This window comes from Mustela putorius, unplaced genomic scaffold (genome assembly GCF_011764305.1).
Source record: "Mustela putorius furo isolate JIRA1106 unplaced genomic scaffold, ASM1176430v1.1 tig00000174_pilon_pilon_pilon, whole genome shotgun sequence".
In the NCBI taxonomy this organism is placed as follows: domain Eukaryota; kingdom Metazoa; phylum Chordata; class Mammalia; order Carnivora; family Mustelidae; genus Mustela; species Mustela putorius.
In genome coordinates, this window is record NW_025421304.1 from 38,357,536 (window position 1) to 38,373,431 (window position 15,896).

The 15,896-nt window shown below is 45.6% G+C and overlaps 1 protein-coding gene across 1 annotated transcript in view; it reads left to right on the plus strand.

Moving 5' to 3' along the window:
* Positions 1-15,896, plus strand: part of HSD17B2 (hydroxysteroid 17-beta dehydrogenase 2) — a 76,326-nt gene that overhangs the window by 32,834 nt on the left and 27,596 nt on the right. Inside the window, exon 2 of the mRNA XM_004753917.3 lies at positions 12,489-12,701. Within this exon, the coding sequence (XP_004753974.1) occupies positions 12,489-12,701 (213 nt within the window). The remainder of the gene's footprint in view (positions 1-12,488; positions 12,702-15,896) is intronic.

Sequence of the window (15,896 nt, forward strand, 5' to 3'; positions counted from 1 at the left end):
GCTCCTTATCTTTCTTGCCTGTATTCTTCTCCGACGGAATGTTTACTGAAGAAGGGACTTGGAGTTCCCTTTAGATAGAAGCTATGGCCCATAGTTCCTAGAACTTTCTCTATATAACATTTATCACTCTGTATGGTAATGATTTACCGAACGTCTGTCTTCATCCTAGGTCAGTGTATCTCAGCCTCGGCAGCACTGCTGTTTGGGGCAGGATGGTTCTTTGTGGTAGGGACTGCCCTGTGCATTACAGTAGGTCAAGAAACATCCTTAGCATCTACCCACGGGATGCCAAGAACACCCTCAGACTTGCAACAAACAAAAAGGCCTCCCAACATTGCCTAATATCTAGGGGTTTGAAGTCACCACCGGTTGAGATCTCTGCCTCAGATTGGCGTTTCTCAACCCTGACTGCACACTGGAATCATCTGGAGAGCTCTAGAAACAACTGCCAGTACTTCGCCCCATCCCAGAGTAAACAAATAAGACTGTGTACATATGGGGCCTGGACACTGACCTTTTTTTTTAGTGTTCCAGCGATTTTAATGGGACTCCGGATTAAGAAGCTTGGTCTCCCAGGCAGTAAGTTCCATGAAGGTGGGGAGATGTCTCTCTTTTATGGTGGTGTCTCTAGGACCTAACACAGTGATCGCTGAATGAATGATGTATGTACACGTTAATAAATGTGTAGAGAGACAGGAAGACATGTCTGAACTTAAAAGTGGCATTTGGGGAAAGTCAGCATACCACCTTTCTTATGATCATGGGTACCATCTGTTGGATAGTTTTCTTCCTGTTTTCTTTCTTCATGAGGAAGTGGGCATAAAGTAGGGATTAAAAAAAAAAAAGTACTCTCCAAACCTCTGCAAAGACACCCTTAGAGGAAATGGGACTGAGAAGTCTTGGCTGCGTCCCCTAGTCCTGTCTATAGGGAGTTTCCCCACCCTCATCCGGATACTTAAGCTACTTGGCCAAGGATTTCAGAAATTCTGATCACAGCATCCCCATCAGCATCAGTTTCCGGGATGTCAGTATTGAGAGTCGTGTCCACTGTTTCTTAACTGGTATAATCTCAACAGATATCATATGAAATTTGGGACAATGATGATGTCATCCTCTGTCACATCTGAGAAAGTATATTCCCAACTTGGTAGCGATCTGATGGTAGGCTGAGCTGAGCTGAGCTGGCTTTTTGTTTGTTTGTTTGTTTGTTTTTTGTCACGAGAGGCACAAAGGGAGATATAGAGACAGTCGTCAAAATCTTAGGATGGAAGGCAAGGGTACCGAATGGCAGTGAGGATCGAGAGAGAGGCATTGGTGCTGGGTAACTGCAAGAAGGGGGAAGCCAGTTCGAATAGTTTGAATAAGGAATTCCAGAAGGTGAAGCAGTTGGCGATGGACTGGGGTAGAGCCAGTGAAGTCCAGGAGAGGGGTCAGAACTGGACTGTAGCCTGAGAATACAACCTCTTGTTTAAACCCAGCAGAGTTATTTGGATTGGTTTCTTATTTGCAACCATGCTTGGAGCTATTCCTTCATGCACCACTGAGAACAAATCATTGCATTTTCCCTTCCTGGAAGAGCAGCTGTCAGTAGTTTGTGCTGCTGCACAGATGATGAAGGGGTCTGGCACCCATGTTGGGGATCCTTCTCTGGCAGACAGCTCTCATCACCTGTGTCCCCACTTTGTGCATCTTCCTCCCCACCCCCCGACCCTGCCCAAGGTGTTCAAGGAGACAACAACTCATAGCAGTAAAAGAACATGGCTTTAGAAAGAGCAAATCTGGGGGCACCTGGTTGGCTCAGTGGGTTGGGCATCTGCCTTTGGCTCAGATCATGATCCTAGAGTCCTGGGATAGAGTCCCATGTCGGACTCCCTGCTCAGTGGGAAATCTACTTCTCCCTCTCCCCCTCCCCCTCTCACCCTTGCTCACTCTCTCTCTCTCAAATAAATAAATAGAATCCAGAAACAAAGAAAGAAAGACCGACAAACAATTCTGGCATAACCCAGCTGTAACATTTTGGCATCTCAGTTGTCCACCTTAATCGTGTTCATTCATAAAGGTTACATTCCAGGAAAAATGCATTTACTTGCAGTAAAACATGGACTTTTCCCAGAGCCTCACCACCCAACAGTTACTACCCTTTGAGAATGCAACAGGCAAAGGAGGTGGGTGTTGGCGGTATAATTGTCAAGTATTTGCTCTTCTTGGATTTGGAGCTGAGCCTTCAATGGCCCCTCAGGGAAGTCTTAAGAGCACTGGAGTCTTATTTTATTTATCTACCATTTTATCATACCCTGATCTATTTTATAGGGAACGGGCAGTGTCAACTTGAGAGTGGCAATCTGATGGATTGCTTAAGTCTTCAGGGAGAAGAAAGTCCTTTCCTCCTTAGTTTTCTGCAGGTTTTAAGATAAATAGCTCTTGACTCAGGTGATCTTTGTAGGTGGGGCAAAGTACATCAGGGGTCTTGGGCTCAAAAGCCTACAGGGGTGAGGTCTGTATCAGTAGTGAGGAATGTTGGCAGTGGCTCAGTGCCCATCATGGAGCCCTGCTCTGAGCGTATGGCCCATGGACGGCAGCAGCCACGGAGATCCTCAGCTTGAACTCATGGGCTCCTTGTTGGAATGCAGGCCTGGAGTTTGCCCACCTCCTGGTGAACCATGAGAAACCACCGACCTGGATTCCCAGGTGAAATCACCTCATTCTAGCTGTGAGTTTAGATTTCTACAAAATAACCCTGTGCAAGCAAAACACATATCCAGACCAGGTGTTCTTATCCATACCCAGCAGATTTCCCACTTGTGTTTGTGCATTCCGCTATTAGAAGTCATCCCCGGTGTTTATATCCTGAACCCTGACTCGGTTCCACTCTCCCTCTGCCATGTCCCAGCTGAATGACTTAACCCTTTCGTGTCTCAGTGTCCTGCTCTGTTACTGGTGACCGTGAAAGGACTTCCCTTTCAGAGTGGTTGGGAGGATTTAATGAGTTGTATGTGGAAGGCTGGCTGGAACTCGGTAAACAGGGAAAGCCCCAGCCTGGTCTTTGGGTTTCGAGAGTACACAAGGGTTATCCTATCTCACTCAACAGGGAGCAGCTCCCCATACTATATTTTCCCAAGGTCCTCTAACACCTGCACAAGCCCATACCCTTAATACACCAAGACTAAGACATCTTTAACACTATAAATCAGAGGAGATATCCAGGTCCCAGCCATGTTACTGATAACAGCCACTGACAATGCGCTGGGTCTTGTGTAAGACCTCCTCTGTGTGTGACCTCACAACATCAGTCTGAGGGGAGACTTACTGTCACAACCCCACTTCCCATATGGGGAAGTGGAGGCTCTACAAAACTCCATGGAACATTCTCCAAGGCTCAAACCTAGAAGAGGCAAGTTGAGGCAGCCTGGGTCTTACCCAAGATGTTCAGTTGATTCTCGGTAGACACACATTCCCCATCTATCAATTTGGGCATGTAAAGGCCTGAACATCAGGAAGGATGAGTTTTGTTTAAAGAAAAAAAAAAAGATCTAGATAAGAATTACTTGGAACAGGCACTGCTAAGCACATCACAAATATTAACAGATATAGGTACCATCATGAAGCCCACTTTATAGATGAGGAAGCTGAGACACAGAGACGCTAAATAAAGTGTCCAGGGTTGCACAGGTAGGGATGGTGGGACCCAGGCTCTCCCCCAAGCCCCTACGCTATGCTTCCGTACAGGTAAGGACAAGCAGGTGGCCTCCTATGAACTTTGGCTTTCTTAAGTCACCATCGAATACAAATAAATACAGATTTACTAAGGAGAGACTATTTGAAAGGGTCATTGTGGGAGAGGGGATTGTCGCAGTATGGGAAACACTCTGACCAAAGGTTGGCACGTATTTCATGAGTTAGGCGAGAAAAGAATGTTGCTTTCATAGGAGGAAGTAAACATGTCCCCACAGAACCAGGTGAGGGCGACTGGAATGGACAGGAGTGCCTTGACAAGACAACAGAAGAGAGAATGCTGCCCCCTGAGACCAGCTTGTTCTCAGGACGGGCTGTCTGCTGGCTCAGGCTGAGGGCTGGCCAGGTGCTGGGAAAGCAGAGAATCTGTACCGAAGTTTAGTTTAACTAGTGTTTTGTTCCGGTGAATCATTGGCAATAGGCAGTTCGGTCAGTCACTTACGAAGCAATGAATGGAAGTTTGGAAGGACTGGGTCTGGCCTTATCGTTCGTAAACAAGCGCGTATCCGTGAGTCTTCCCTAAGTCACATGGGAAAGGTGACCTCTTTGCTTGGGATGTTTCTGTCTGTGGTCTTCCAGGATCCCAGAGCCTGGCAGAGATCAGCATGTCATCACACAGTTGCATCTAGTACAGACACACCTCCTCTTAGTGGCATTCCTGCGTTGAGCAAGTCTCTTGGCGCCTTTTTCCCAACAGCATCCTGCTCTTGTGTCTATGCGTCCCATTTTGGTAATTCTCACGATATTTCCAACTTTTTCATTACGATTTTATTTTTTATGGTGATATGTGATCGGTGATCTTTGATGTTAGTGTTGTAATTGGTTTGGGGTGTCACGAAGTGAGCTCATATAAGATGACCAACTTAATTGATAAAGGGTGTTTGTGTCCTGACTGCTCCATTAAATGTCTGCTCCCAGATCTCTCCCCCTGTCCCCAGGCCTCCCTGTTCCCTGAAACTCAAACTGAAATTAGACCTGTTGGTAATCCTACAATGACCTCTCAGTGTTCAAGTGAAGGGAAGAGTCCCCCATCTCTCACTGTTAGTCAAAAGCTAGAAATGATTAAGCTCGATGAAAAGGGCACATTGAAAGCTGAGATAAGCTGGCGCCAGACCTCTGGCACCAGTCAGCCAACTTATGAAAGCAAAGGGAAATTTCTCGAAGGAAATTAAAAGTGCTTCTCGGGCAAACACACCAATGTTAAGAAGGGGCAACAGCCTTATTGCTGATAGGGAGAGAGTTCCAGGGATCTGGACAGAAGATCAAACCAGCCACGACGTTCCCTTAAGCCAAAGCCTACTCCAGAGCAAAGGCTTAACTCTCTTCAACTCTGCGAAGGCTGGGAAGCGTGAGGAAGCCACAGGGGAAGAGTCTGGAGCTCGCAGGGGTGCTTTGAGGAGGTTTAGGGGAAGAAGCCGTCTTTAGAACCTGAAAGTGCATGGTCAGGCAGCAAGGGCTGAAGCAGAAGCCGCAGCAAGTTCTTCGGAGAGGGAGCTGAGACAAGGAAGGCAGCCACACCGAACAACAGATTGTCGCTCCACAACAGGCTGTCATAGCTGGAGAGGAGAAGTCAACGCTTGGCTTCAAAGCTGCCAAGAACAGGCTCTCTCTCTTTCTTCCTTCCTTCCTTTTTTTTTTTTTTTAAGATTTTATTTATTTATTCGACAGAGAGAGAGCACAAGTAGGTTGAGCGGCAGGCAGAGGGAGAGGGAGAAGCAGGCTCCCTGCCGAGCAAGGAGGCTGATGCACGGCTAGACCTACCAGGACCCTGGGATCATGATCTGAGCCGAAGGCAGCGGTTTAACTGACTGAGCCACCCAGGTGCCCCAGGCTGACTCTCTTATCAGGGACTGATGCCGATGGTGACCCGAAGATAAAGCCGGGGCTCCTTTACCATTCAGAAAATCCTTGAGCCCTTCAGAATTAAGCTACACCTGCCCTGCCTGTGATCTATAAACGGGACAACAAAGCGTGCATGATGGGGCGTCTGCTTACAACACAGTTCACTGAATACCTTGAGCCCAGTGTTGAGACTTACTGCTCAGGAAAAAAAAAAAAGTTCCTTTCAAAATGTGACTGCTCACTGGCAGTGTACCCAGTCACCCAGGAGCTCTGATGGAGGCGGACAAGGACATTAATATTGTTTTCATGTCCGCTAACACACCATCCATTCTGCAGCCTGCTCCGCAGGGAGTCTGCTTCTCCCTCTGTCTTTGCCCCCTGCTTGTGACTCTCTCTCTCTCTCTCTAATAAATAAATACATACATACATAAAATCTTTTAAAAAATACATTTTGTGGGCGCCTGGGTGGCTCAGTGGGTTAAGCCGCTGCCTTCGGCTCAGGTCATGATCTCAGGGTCCTGGGATCGAGTCCCGCATCGGGCTCTCTGCTCGGCAGGGAGCCTGCTTCCGTCTCTCTCTCTCTCTGCCTGCCTCTCCATCTACTTGTAATTTCTCTCTGTCAAATAAATAAATAAAATCTTTAAAAAAAATACATTTTGTAAGGCTAAAGATGCCTTTAGTGATTCCTCGGATGGATCTGGGCAAAGTTCATTGAAAACCTTTCAGAAAGGATTCACCATTCTAGATGCCATTCAGAACATTCAGGATTCGTGGGAAGAGGTCGGCATTATCAACATTAATGGGAGTTTAGAAGAAGTCGGTTCCAACCCTTAGGCATGACTTGGAGCCGTTCAAGACTTCAGGGGAGAAAGTCCCTGCAGATGTGGTGGAAAGAGCAGAAGAAGCAGAATCAGAAGTGGAGCCGGAAGATAGGACTGCATCGCTGTCATCTCACGACGAAACTCTCAGTGGGTGAGGAGTTGCTACTTATGGATGAGCAGAGAAACTGGTTCGTTGTGAAAGTGGTTTCTAGTCTGGGTGAAGATGTTCTGAAGACTGCTGAAATGCCAACAGAGGATTCAGAATAGTACATAAACTGAGCTGATACATCAGCAGGGTTGGAGAAGACGGACTCCGATTTTGAAAGAAGTTCTACTGTGGGTAAAATGCTATGAGATAACGACATGTGAAACAGAGAAATTGTTCTCAAAAGGAAGAGTCAATCGATGTAGAAAGCTTTACTGTTATCTTATTTTAAGGAATTGCAACAGCAACCACCACCCCGCTTGGTCAGTAGCCATCAGCTTCCAGGCAAGAACCTCCGCTGGCAAAAAGATTATGACTTGCTGAAAGCCCAGATGATGGTTATCATTCTTTATCAATAAAGTCTTTTTTAAAATGAACTAATTTATTTTAAGCAGGCTCCACACCCAGTGTGGGGATTGAACTCACAACCCTGAGATCAAGAGTCGTATGCTCTACTGACTGAACGAGCCAGGCAACCCCATTAAATTATTTTTGAATTAAGGCATGCACATTGGGTTTCTTTTTAGACATTATACTTCTGTACATTTAAACAGTATAATAGTGTAAATAGTATAAATATAACTTTTATATGTACTGGGAAACCACAACATCCATTTGACTTCTTTACTGTGGTTTGCTTTACTGTGTTGGCCTGGAACTGAGGCAACAACACATCTGTGATTTGCCCACATCTACCATATGCCAGGTTCTTCCTCGGACCTTTCTCCAGAGAGAGTTAGGTCCTGGATTCACGAAGCTGGTCAAAGGCACTACCTTTAAAAATATCTTCCAGACTCTTCTCTGCTCAGAGAGCATGGAGTCGGGATCATTGTGTCTCCTTCTCTCACTTAGCAGGAAGTTTTCAAGATCCACCCTTGATGTAGTGTGTATCACAGCTTTACTCCCTTCATGTCTGAAAAATATTTTCCTGTTTGGATACACCACATTTTGTTTATCCAACCATCAATTGATAGACATTTAGGTGACAGACATTGTCTCACCTTCCTCTGTAGATCCCTGGCTGAGTTTATTTGCTGCATGGAACCGAGGGCCACAGCATTCACCTCTGCCCTGCAGAACGATTCTCTGTGCAGAGAGGGAATGTGCTGGCACCCGAGAGGACACAAACCTCTCAGGGAAATGGGGAGCTTTAATCCAGCTTTAATCCCAATATACCCAGCTGTGCCAACAGGAAGCAGAAGCCCAGGCTGTGGTGCTTTCCAAGTGGGAGGCATTGTCCTTGAACACCTGGCCTCACCCAGCACAGCATGTATAACCCAGCTCCAGATCTGCTCTTCCATCGGGTTATAAGTTAGTTATTTTTAAGGTTAATCTCACCCTTCCTTGCTGGGCCAGAAAAGGACCATTCTGGAGTTGGCTTCCCCATAGCTCACCTCTCTAGCTAAACAGGTAAAAGAGAAGGTGGCTGATCCAGGATGATGAAGACACATGGACTTGGTTTTAGGCTCTGGCAAACAGTCCATGTCCATTCCTACTGTCTCTGTGACAGCGGTCTCCCGTATGTAAAGTGGGAAAGGTAATCTTGACTGTTGACATTTGGAGAATAATTTTGGAAGACATTACTGATCACCAGTGCCATAGGGGGCTTCCAGAAAAGGGTTGCACACACTGTACCCAATATCTAATGAACTTGCTATTGTCCAGGATCTGGTCTCCCCGCTGTAGACTCAGAAGTTGGATTTGTCCTACTGTAAGTCTATTTCTACAGGGCAAAGCTCCATTCACTGGGCTCACAAACCTGTCATACACATATATGATTATTATATGTTAAAAGAACCGTAATTCTAATATGCTAATTTACACCGAGGCAGAGATTGTCACGTGGCCCAGATGTGTGTGTGTGTGTGTGTGTGTGTGTGTGTGTGTTCCAAATGCTACTGTCTCTTCCTCTGGCCAGGCCCAGGTGGTGAAACATGTATACACAGAGGCCTTTTCCTGAGCATAAATGCACATGGGTATATAAGCAGGAAGGAGACAGAGCAAAAGTTAAAAACAATCAGCATTACTTACAATAGCCAATACATGGAAGCAACCCAAGTGTCCATTGATAGATGAATGGATAAAGAAGATGTGGTATACACACACACATACACACACAACAGGTACATGCTGGAATATTATGCAGCCATAAAAAAGAGAGATAGCTTGCCATTTGCAACAATGTGGATGGACCTAGAGGGTATTAGGCTAAGTGAAATAAATCAGACAAAGAAAGAAAAATATCATATGATCTTACTTCTATGTGGAATCTAAAAAGCAAAACAAGCGAATATATTAAATACCAGAAACAGGTCTATAAATACAGAGAACAGAGTGGCAGCCTCCAGAGGGGAGGGGGTTGGGGAATGGGAGGGGGTGGGAGGTACAAGCATCCAGTTATACAATGAGTAAGTCATGGGGATGAAAGGGACAGCAGAGGGAATACAGTCGGTGGTATTGCAATAGCGCTGTGTGGCGACAGATGATGGCTACACTTGTGGTGAACATAGCTGAATGGATAGAGATGTGGAATCACTATGTCGTACACCCAAAACTAAGGAAGACTGCAACTATAATTCTTAAAAAGTTAAATGCAATCAATTATGACAACTAGATGCCTTCATGTCATAGTAGGGGTGCCCAAGGAGCAGGAGCACCTACGCTTTTTGCTAAGGCTGACACTCTCTCCTGGGCAGTGTTTGTATGCATGAGCCACAGTGGCTTCTCTGTTGTACCATCTTCTACCCTTGTGGGGCTGGCCCATCTTCATTCTAATTGGAATGACCTTTAAAAGAAGAGAATTTGGGGTGCTTGGGTGGCTCAGTTGGTTAAGTGGCCCACTCCTGATTTCAGCTCAGGTCAGATCTCAGCATTCGGGGATCAAGCCCCACCTGGGGGCTCCCCACTCAATAGGGAGTCTGCTTGAGGAGTCTCTCTCTCCCTCTGCCCTTCCCCTTCACTTGAGTGTGCATGCTCTCTCTCTCTCAAGTAAATAAATCTTTAAAACAATAAAGGAAGAGAAATTATACAATAAAGATATGTGCTTTCATATAGCAAAATGGAAGACATTTAAATCAGGCCCCTCCATCATGCCTCTACTGCTAAGGGCGTCCACTGTTAGCATTTTGATGTCTTTCCTTCCAAATTCCTTCTTGTATATTTCCATGCACAGACAGGTAGAGAATTAGCTCCCTCCCTTTTTGGAGGGCATAAGTTGGATTCTATGTAATGAGTGCTATACCATAACTTATTTTGCTTAACAAAATATCATGGAGCAATAGCTAGGCTAGTTCATGTAGTTCTACCCCAACTTTTTTGAAGTGCTATGTTATATCCCATTTTAGGGACCATAATTTATGTCATCACTTTCCTATTCATGAACATTTAGGTCAGTCCCTTCTTTTGCTATTATACCCAGTGCTGTAAAGAAAACATCACGAGTGTGTCTCTGAATATATGTGTTTATTCTCTGGGACAGATCGTGAGACTCTTTCGGGCAAAAGATTTACACACTGAAAACAGTCATAGATTTTAGACCTTAACATTTATCAGCACTGTGTATGAATGCCTATTTCTCTATCTTTTAGTCTTCTTATTTGTTATTTATTTACTATTTGAGTATAGGTCACACAATGTTACCTTGGTTTCCGGTGCCCAACTTAGTGAAAGTTCATGCATTAAATTATGTTCACCACAAATGTAGCTCCCATGTGTCCTGTTACAAATATCACTGACTGCATTCTTTATGCTGTGTTTTTTTCCCATGATGCATTCATTTCCTAACTAGAAGTCTGTCTTGGCCATTTTGTTCAACCGCCCCCACCCCCAACAACCCTAAGTTTGTTCTCTATATTTACAGGTCTGATTCTGGTTTTTGTCACTTTTGTTTGTTTGTTTGTTTTTTCCAGTTTGTTTGTTTGTTTGTTTAGAGTTCACTTATGAGGAGAATCATTTGGTATTAGTCTTTCTTAGTCTGACTTATTTCACTTTGCAAAAAACGCTCCCGGTCCATCCACGTGGTTTCACATGGCAGGATCTCATTCTTTTTTATGGCTGCGTCATACTATTCTGTGTGTGTAACCTGTTTTCCTTATCTGTTCATCTACTGATGGACATTCAGGTTGCTTCCATTTCTTGGCCATTTTAAACAATGCTGCAATAAACATAGGAATGCGTGTATCTTTTCAATTTAGTGTTTTCCTTTTCTTTGGATAAATACTCAAGAGCGGAGTTGCTACATCATACGGCATTTTTTTTTTTTTTTTTTAAAGATTTTATTTATTTATTTGACAGAGAGAAATCACAAGTAGATGGAGAGGCAGGCAGAGAGAGAGAGAGGAGGAAGCAGGCTCCCTGCCAAGCAGAGAGCCCGATGCGGGACTCGATCCCAGGACCCTGAGATCATGACCTGAGCCGAAGGCAGCGGCTTAACCCACTGAGCCACCCAGGCGCCCTCATACGGCATTTTTATCCTTAATCCCTTGAGGAGCTTATTGTTTCCACAGTGGCTGCACCAACCAGCACTCCCATCAACAGTGTGTGAGTGTGAGTGTTCCTTTTTCTCCACTTCTGCATCAACACTTGTTATGTCTTGTCATTTTGATTTTAGCCATTTTAACTGGTGGAAGGTGGTATCTCATTGTGGTTTTGACTTGCATTTTCCTGGTGATGAGTGATGTTGGGTATCTTCTCATGTCTATTGGCCATCCGTATGTCTTCTTTGGGAAAATGTCTGTTCAGTGCCTCCGCCCATTTTTAAATCAGATTGTTTGATTATTCGGTGTTGAGTTTGTCTTTTTGCCTAAGAAGGCCATCCTCTTCTTAGGGACAGTAAGGCTTCCATACTGAGACTTGAGTTGACTGTCAGTGTGCTCCTCTATATTCCAATTCTTAGGTAGATGCCTGACTATAGCCCCTGACTTCTGATAAGAGAGACCCCTCAAGGTTTACAGAAAAGATGACGCAACATAATCAATATGAAGATGATTTCTCATCTTTAGAGCTTTGGGGACATTTTAACTGTTACATGTTTATTCTTCTAACGCTCAATGGGTGACTTTTCGGTCTATGTTGCCTTCATTCAGAATTTCTGATATCTACTTTTAACACCTGTGAGCATAAAATATTTTTTCCAGGGTCTAAATGTCCTGCAGACTGGGTTGGGTAAACTCCCATCTCAAATTCTGAGACATATTTTACATATTATGCCATCCACTTATTTATGCAAAGCAATACATTTAGGGTTTTCTATCTGGTTTCTGTTGTAAGCTTCTTTCCAAGGTTGGGATTTCTAGTCAATGGTTTGGGAGAAGGTCACCATAAGGGAAAAAGCTCTGAGGAGCTGATAAGTGCAGGTGGCTATGAGCCACCATCTTTCACAATGTAGAAGGAGCTGGGAAGCCTCTTATTGTTGATTTGTGTCCACTCTGAAGCAGGACATTTTGTTAGATTTCTAAAACCCCAAACCAACTCTGAAGTATTGATTTGTAATGAATGATTCACTGAAGATTTTATGGAGTGATGGAAGTTACATCAAATAGGACACCACAGAGATTAATAGAGAAATCTCCAGCAAATGTCACAGTTCTCCCTCCTCCTTAGTTCTTTGACCAACAACCACTCCTAGACCATCCCTCCACCAGCAATTCCCCTTCCACTTATGCCCCACTCCAGATTCTACCTCGCTTTTCTTCTTTTTATACAGAGAAATGTGTCTGTTTTGGCTTCTCTGCCCATTTTCCCACATAGGAGGTAAAGAAACTTCCTCAAGTCCCACTCGCTCCAGAAAACATGGAGAATCAATCATATGTAGTATGCAGTGTATTATTAAGTAATTTCTCCTGCCACTTGGCCTTGAACCCACTCTGTATTGCCTTAACCCCTTGCAGGTGGCGATTCCGGATTTGGCCATGCTCTGTCCAAATACTTGGATGAACTTGGCTTCACGGTATTTGTGGGAGTTCTGGATGAAAAGGGATCCGGAGCAGAGGACTTGCGAAGAATCTGCTCCAAGCGCCTCTCTGTGCTCCAGATGGATGTCACTGACCCACAGCAGATAAAAGATGCCCACAGCAAAGTGGTGGAAAAGGTGCAGAACAGAGGTACTGCCTTTGTCTGTCCATGCCCTCAACTGCCCCCCACCCTCCTCACAAATGACCAACACTGCTTTGAGCCTCTCCTGACCGCTGCCCTCTAGTCCATTCTGTCGGTCCACCTCACACTGAGAACAGCTGTACTGGACACCTGTCACATGCCAGGCCCTCTTACAGATATAAAGATGGTATGAGTAAGTCAGCAATGGCCCGTCCTCACAGAACTTGAAGAATTCTTGAACCCATTCATCCAGCATCTGCTTGGTCACTCTCCCATTACCTACCCTCATGCCCACAACTCCCACTGCTTTTCTCCTACTAATATTAACAAGGAACAGGGGCGCCTGGGTGGCTCAGTGGGTTGGGCCTCTGCCTTCAGCTCAGGTCATGGTCTCAGTGCCCTGGGATCGAGTCCCTCATCAGGCTCTCTGCTCAGCGGGAAGCCTGTTCCCCCACCCCCCTCTCTACCTGCCTCTCTGTCTCCTTGTGATCTCGCTATCAAATAAATGAATAAAATCTCAAAAAAAAAACCAAACAAGGAACAGACTTAAGAAAAAAAAAAGTTTAACCATCACTGTCTTCCTTTAGCCACGGCCCTTTTCCTTCCCCTTCCTTTGTGGTCAAGCTCGTTGGAACCCCATCACCCTGTTTTTACTTCTTCACCTTCCATCCCGCGTTGGCTAACTAGGCTGGCCGAGCGAATGAGTATCTTCCTGAACACCGAGCTCTTTATCTCTCAGCGACATTTAAATGTGTTCACTACCTTCCCTTGTCTTAGCTTTGGGGCCTCCAGCACCCACCCCACCTCCCTTGTTCTCTGATCATTTTTCTGCTTCTCCTGCATGAACCCTTTCCTCCATTCCTCCCATAAATGGGAATGTTTCCAAGGGCTCCGTCCCCAAACTACCCACCCCACATTATCTGGGCTAAGGTGGTGTGTCTCTGGGCTAGACTCTCAACCCAGCTGCACATTAGAATCAACCGGGGAATGTCTGAAAATGCCCATGCCTGGGCCCAAGATGGCGTATGTAACTTGGAGGACCCAGCTGAAAATTATGTGGGGCACCTTGTTTTTAAAAAATGATGAAGACTTTAAGGTGATGCTAGCCGAGAATTAAAGCAAGCCTGAGGCCTTTCAGAAGCACGGGGCCCTATGTGGGTACACAGCTGGCACACCCATGGTGCCCACCCCGCCTGGTGCCCTTCCCCAGCCAATTAAATCGGTGTCTCCCTGCAAGGGCTCAGCTGACCCTGCAATCAGGGGACTGCTACTGTTGCTCTCCTTTTGCTAGGAACGTCAGTTGTGAAGAGAATCCTACTGGGGGGCCAGGTCTCAGTATACTCGAAAGTTCCCCAGGTGGTGCTAATGTTCTGTTAGAACGGAGAAACCGTGAGACGTACGCCAGTCTCTTCCGAATCATACCAACTGAGCCCTCTTCTCAGCATCTGGACTTAAATGTGTATAAAATTGTCTGCCGGGCATCCCACCTCACTTTGTCAAAGCCTGACCTCGTGACCTTTTCCCTCATTGCCGGTCTGCAAATGAGCTTTAGCGGTCATTTGCACACCCCACAGCTCGGATGCTAGTAACGCCATCTAGTCCATCCATTATGCCAGCAGCCGGGGTGGGGGTGGGGCACTGAGACCTGCAGCTTACCCTCAGTTCCTGAATCCTATGGGTCCCAAGTCCTTCAGTTCTATCTCCTCGATCTTTATCATTCCAGTCCCTTTCTGCCATCACCAGGCTGCCGTGACCTAGTGCAGGCCCTCACTTTCCACCTGCCCCTCAATAGCTTTCTTCTCCCATTAACTTTCCGAATGGACAGTAATCCTTACAATGTGCACCTTACAACGTCACCCACCTCCTAAAAACCCTTGGGCATACAGACCCTGTATGTCTTGGGTTCCTCCTATGAGCCAGGCCTGTGGTAGTTGTTTTGCTTTGTCTCACTGAATGGTTCAGTGGTTCTCTGTCCGGTACCAAATAAAATCCAAACATATTCATAAGGATTTGAAGGCTTTCAGGATAATGGCTCCAGCCAAACCCTTAATTTGCAATACCTGATGGTCCCCTCAGTAAATTCTGATGGGTTTCCAGAACAGAATGTGCTAAATGTACCATAACTTTGCAGATTCACGTCCTCTTACCCAAATTTCCCTCTTGTCTCTACTCCCTTTTTCTAAGACTCTTGACTTTGTCTAGCTGCAGACACTACTCCCACGGAAGACCTGGCGCAAACATAACATCTCTTCCATGACCTTCCTGGTGACCCAAGTTACATCATTCACTTCCTCTTCTGGACACTCACTTGTTAGGTCCCGCACACACCTGTCCTGCTGCATTATTCTAACCATCTGGCCATCTCCCACGCCTCACCACTTGTTTCCTTGAGAAAGAGATCCATGTTCCCATTAGGATTCTCCCAGGTGCCAGCAGTGTAACCCAATTCGAAATTGCTAATGCATAAAGGAATGAATATGCTTACTTGAAAGGACCTGTTGGCTTCAGGCATGTCTGGATCCTTAAGTAAAGTCATCTGTCATTGTCTCTGCTTTCTCCCTTGCTGGCTTGATTCTTATCCCTCTTACGAATGTGACGTCATGGTGTCTAGCTCAGGAGATATTTGCTACAGACCTCTCTAGTGCAGCCCAGGGGTCAGTATTGGCCATATTCTATATTGCGTGATAAAGCAATGGGTTCTAGATCTGGAAATACCATGCCAGCGTCGAGGGATGAAGGGGTACGGTGAGTACACTTTCCAGTGAGTGAGTCTATGCTGTTTTGTGGTCAGAATTCTGGAGAGCAATCCTCTTCTTCTTCTTCTTCTTTTTTTTTTTTTTTTTTTTTTTTTTTAAGATTTTACATATTTATTTGAGAGAGAGAACATGAGAAGGGAGAGGTCAAAGGGAGAAGCAGACTTCCTGCTGAGCAGGGAGCCAGATGTGGGCCTCAATCCCGGGACTCCAGGATCGTGACCCGAGCCGAAGGCAGTTGCCTAACCAACTGAGCCACCCAGGCACCCTGAGAGCAATCCTCTTCCGAGACAGAATTGCCAATACACCTTCTCCCTGTTTTCCTTGAGGTTGTCTCAACCTCAACCTCTCAAGTCTAAGAGAAAAGGAAGCTGTTAAACAGGGGAATTTAAAAGTCACCAAGAAGGAGGTTTCCTAAAGTATGCTTTGGGACCTGCAGATGAATGACAA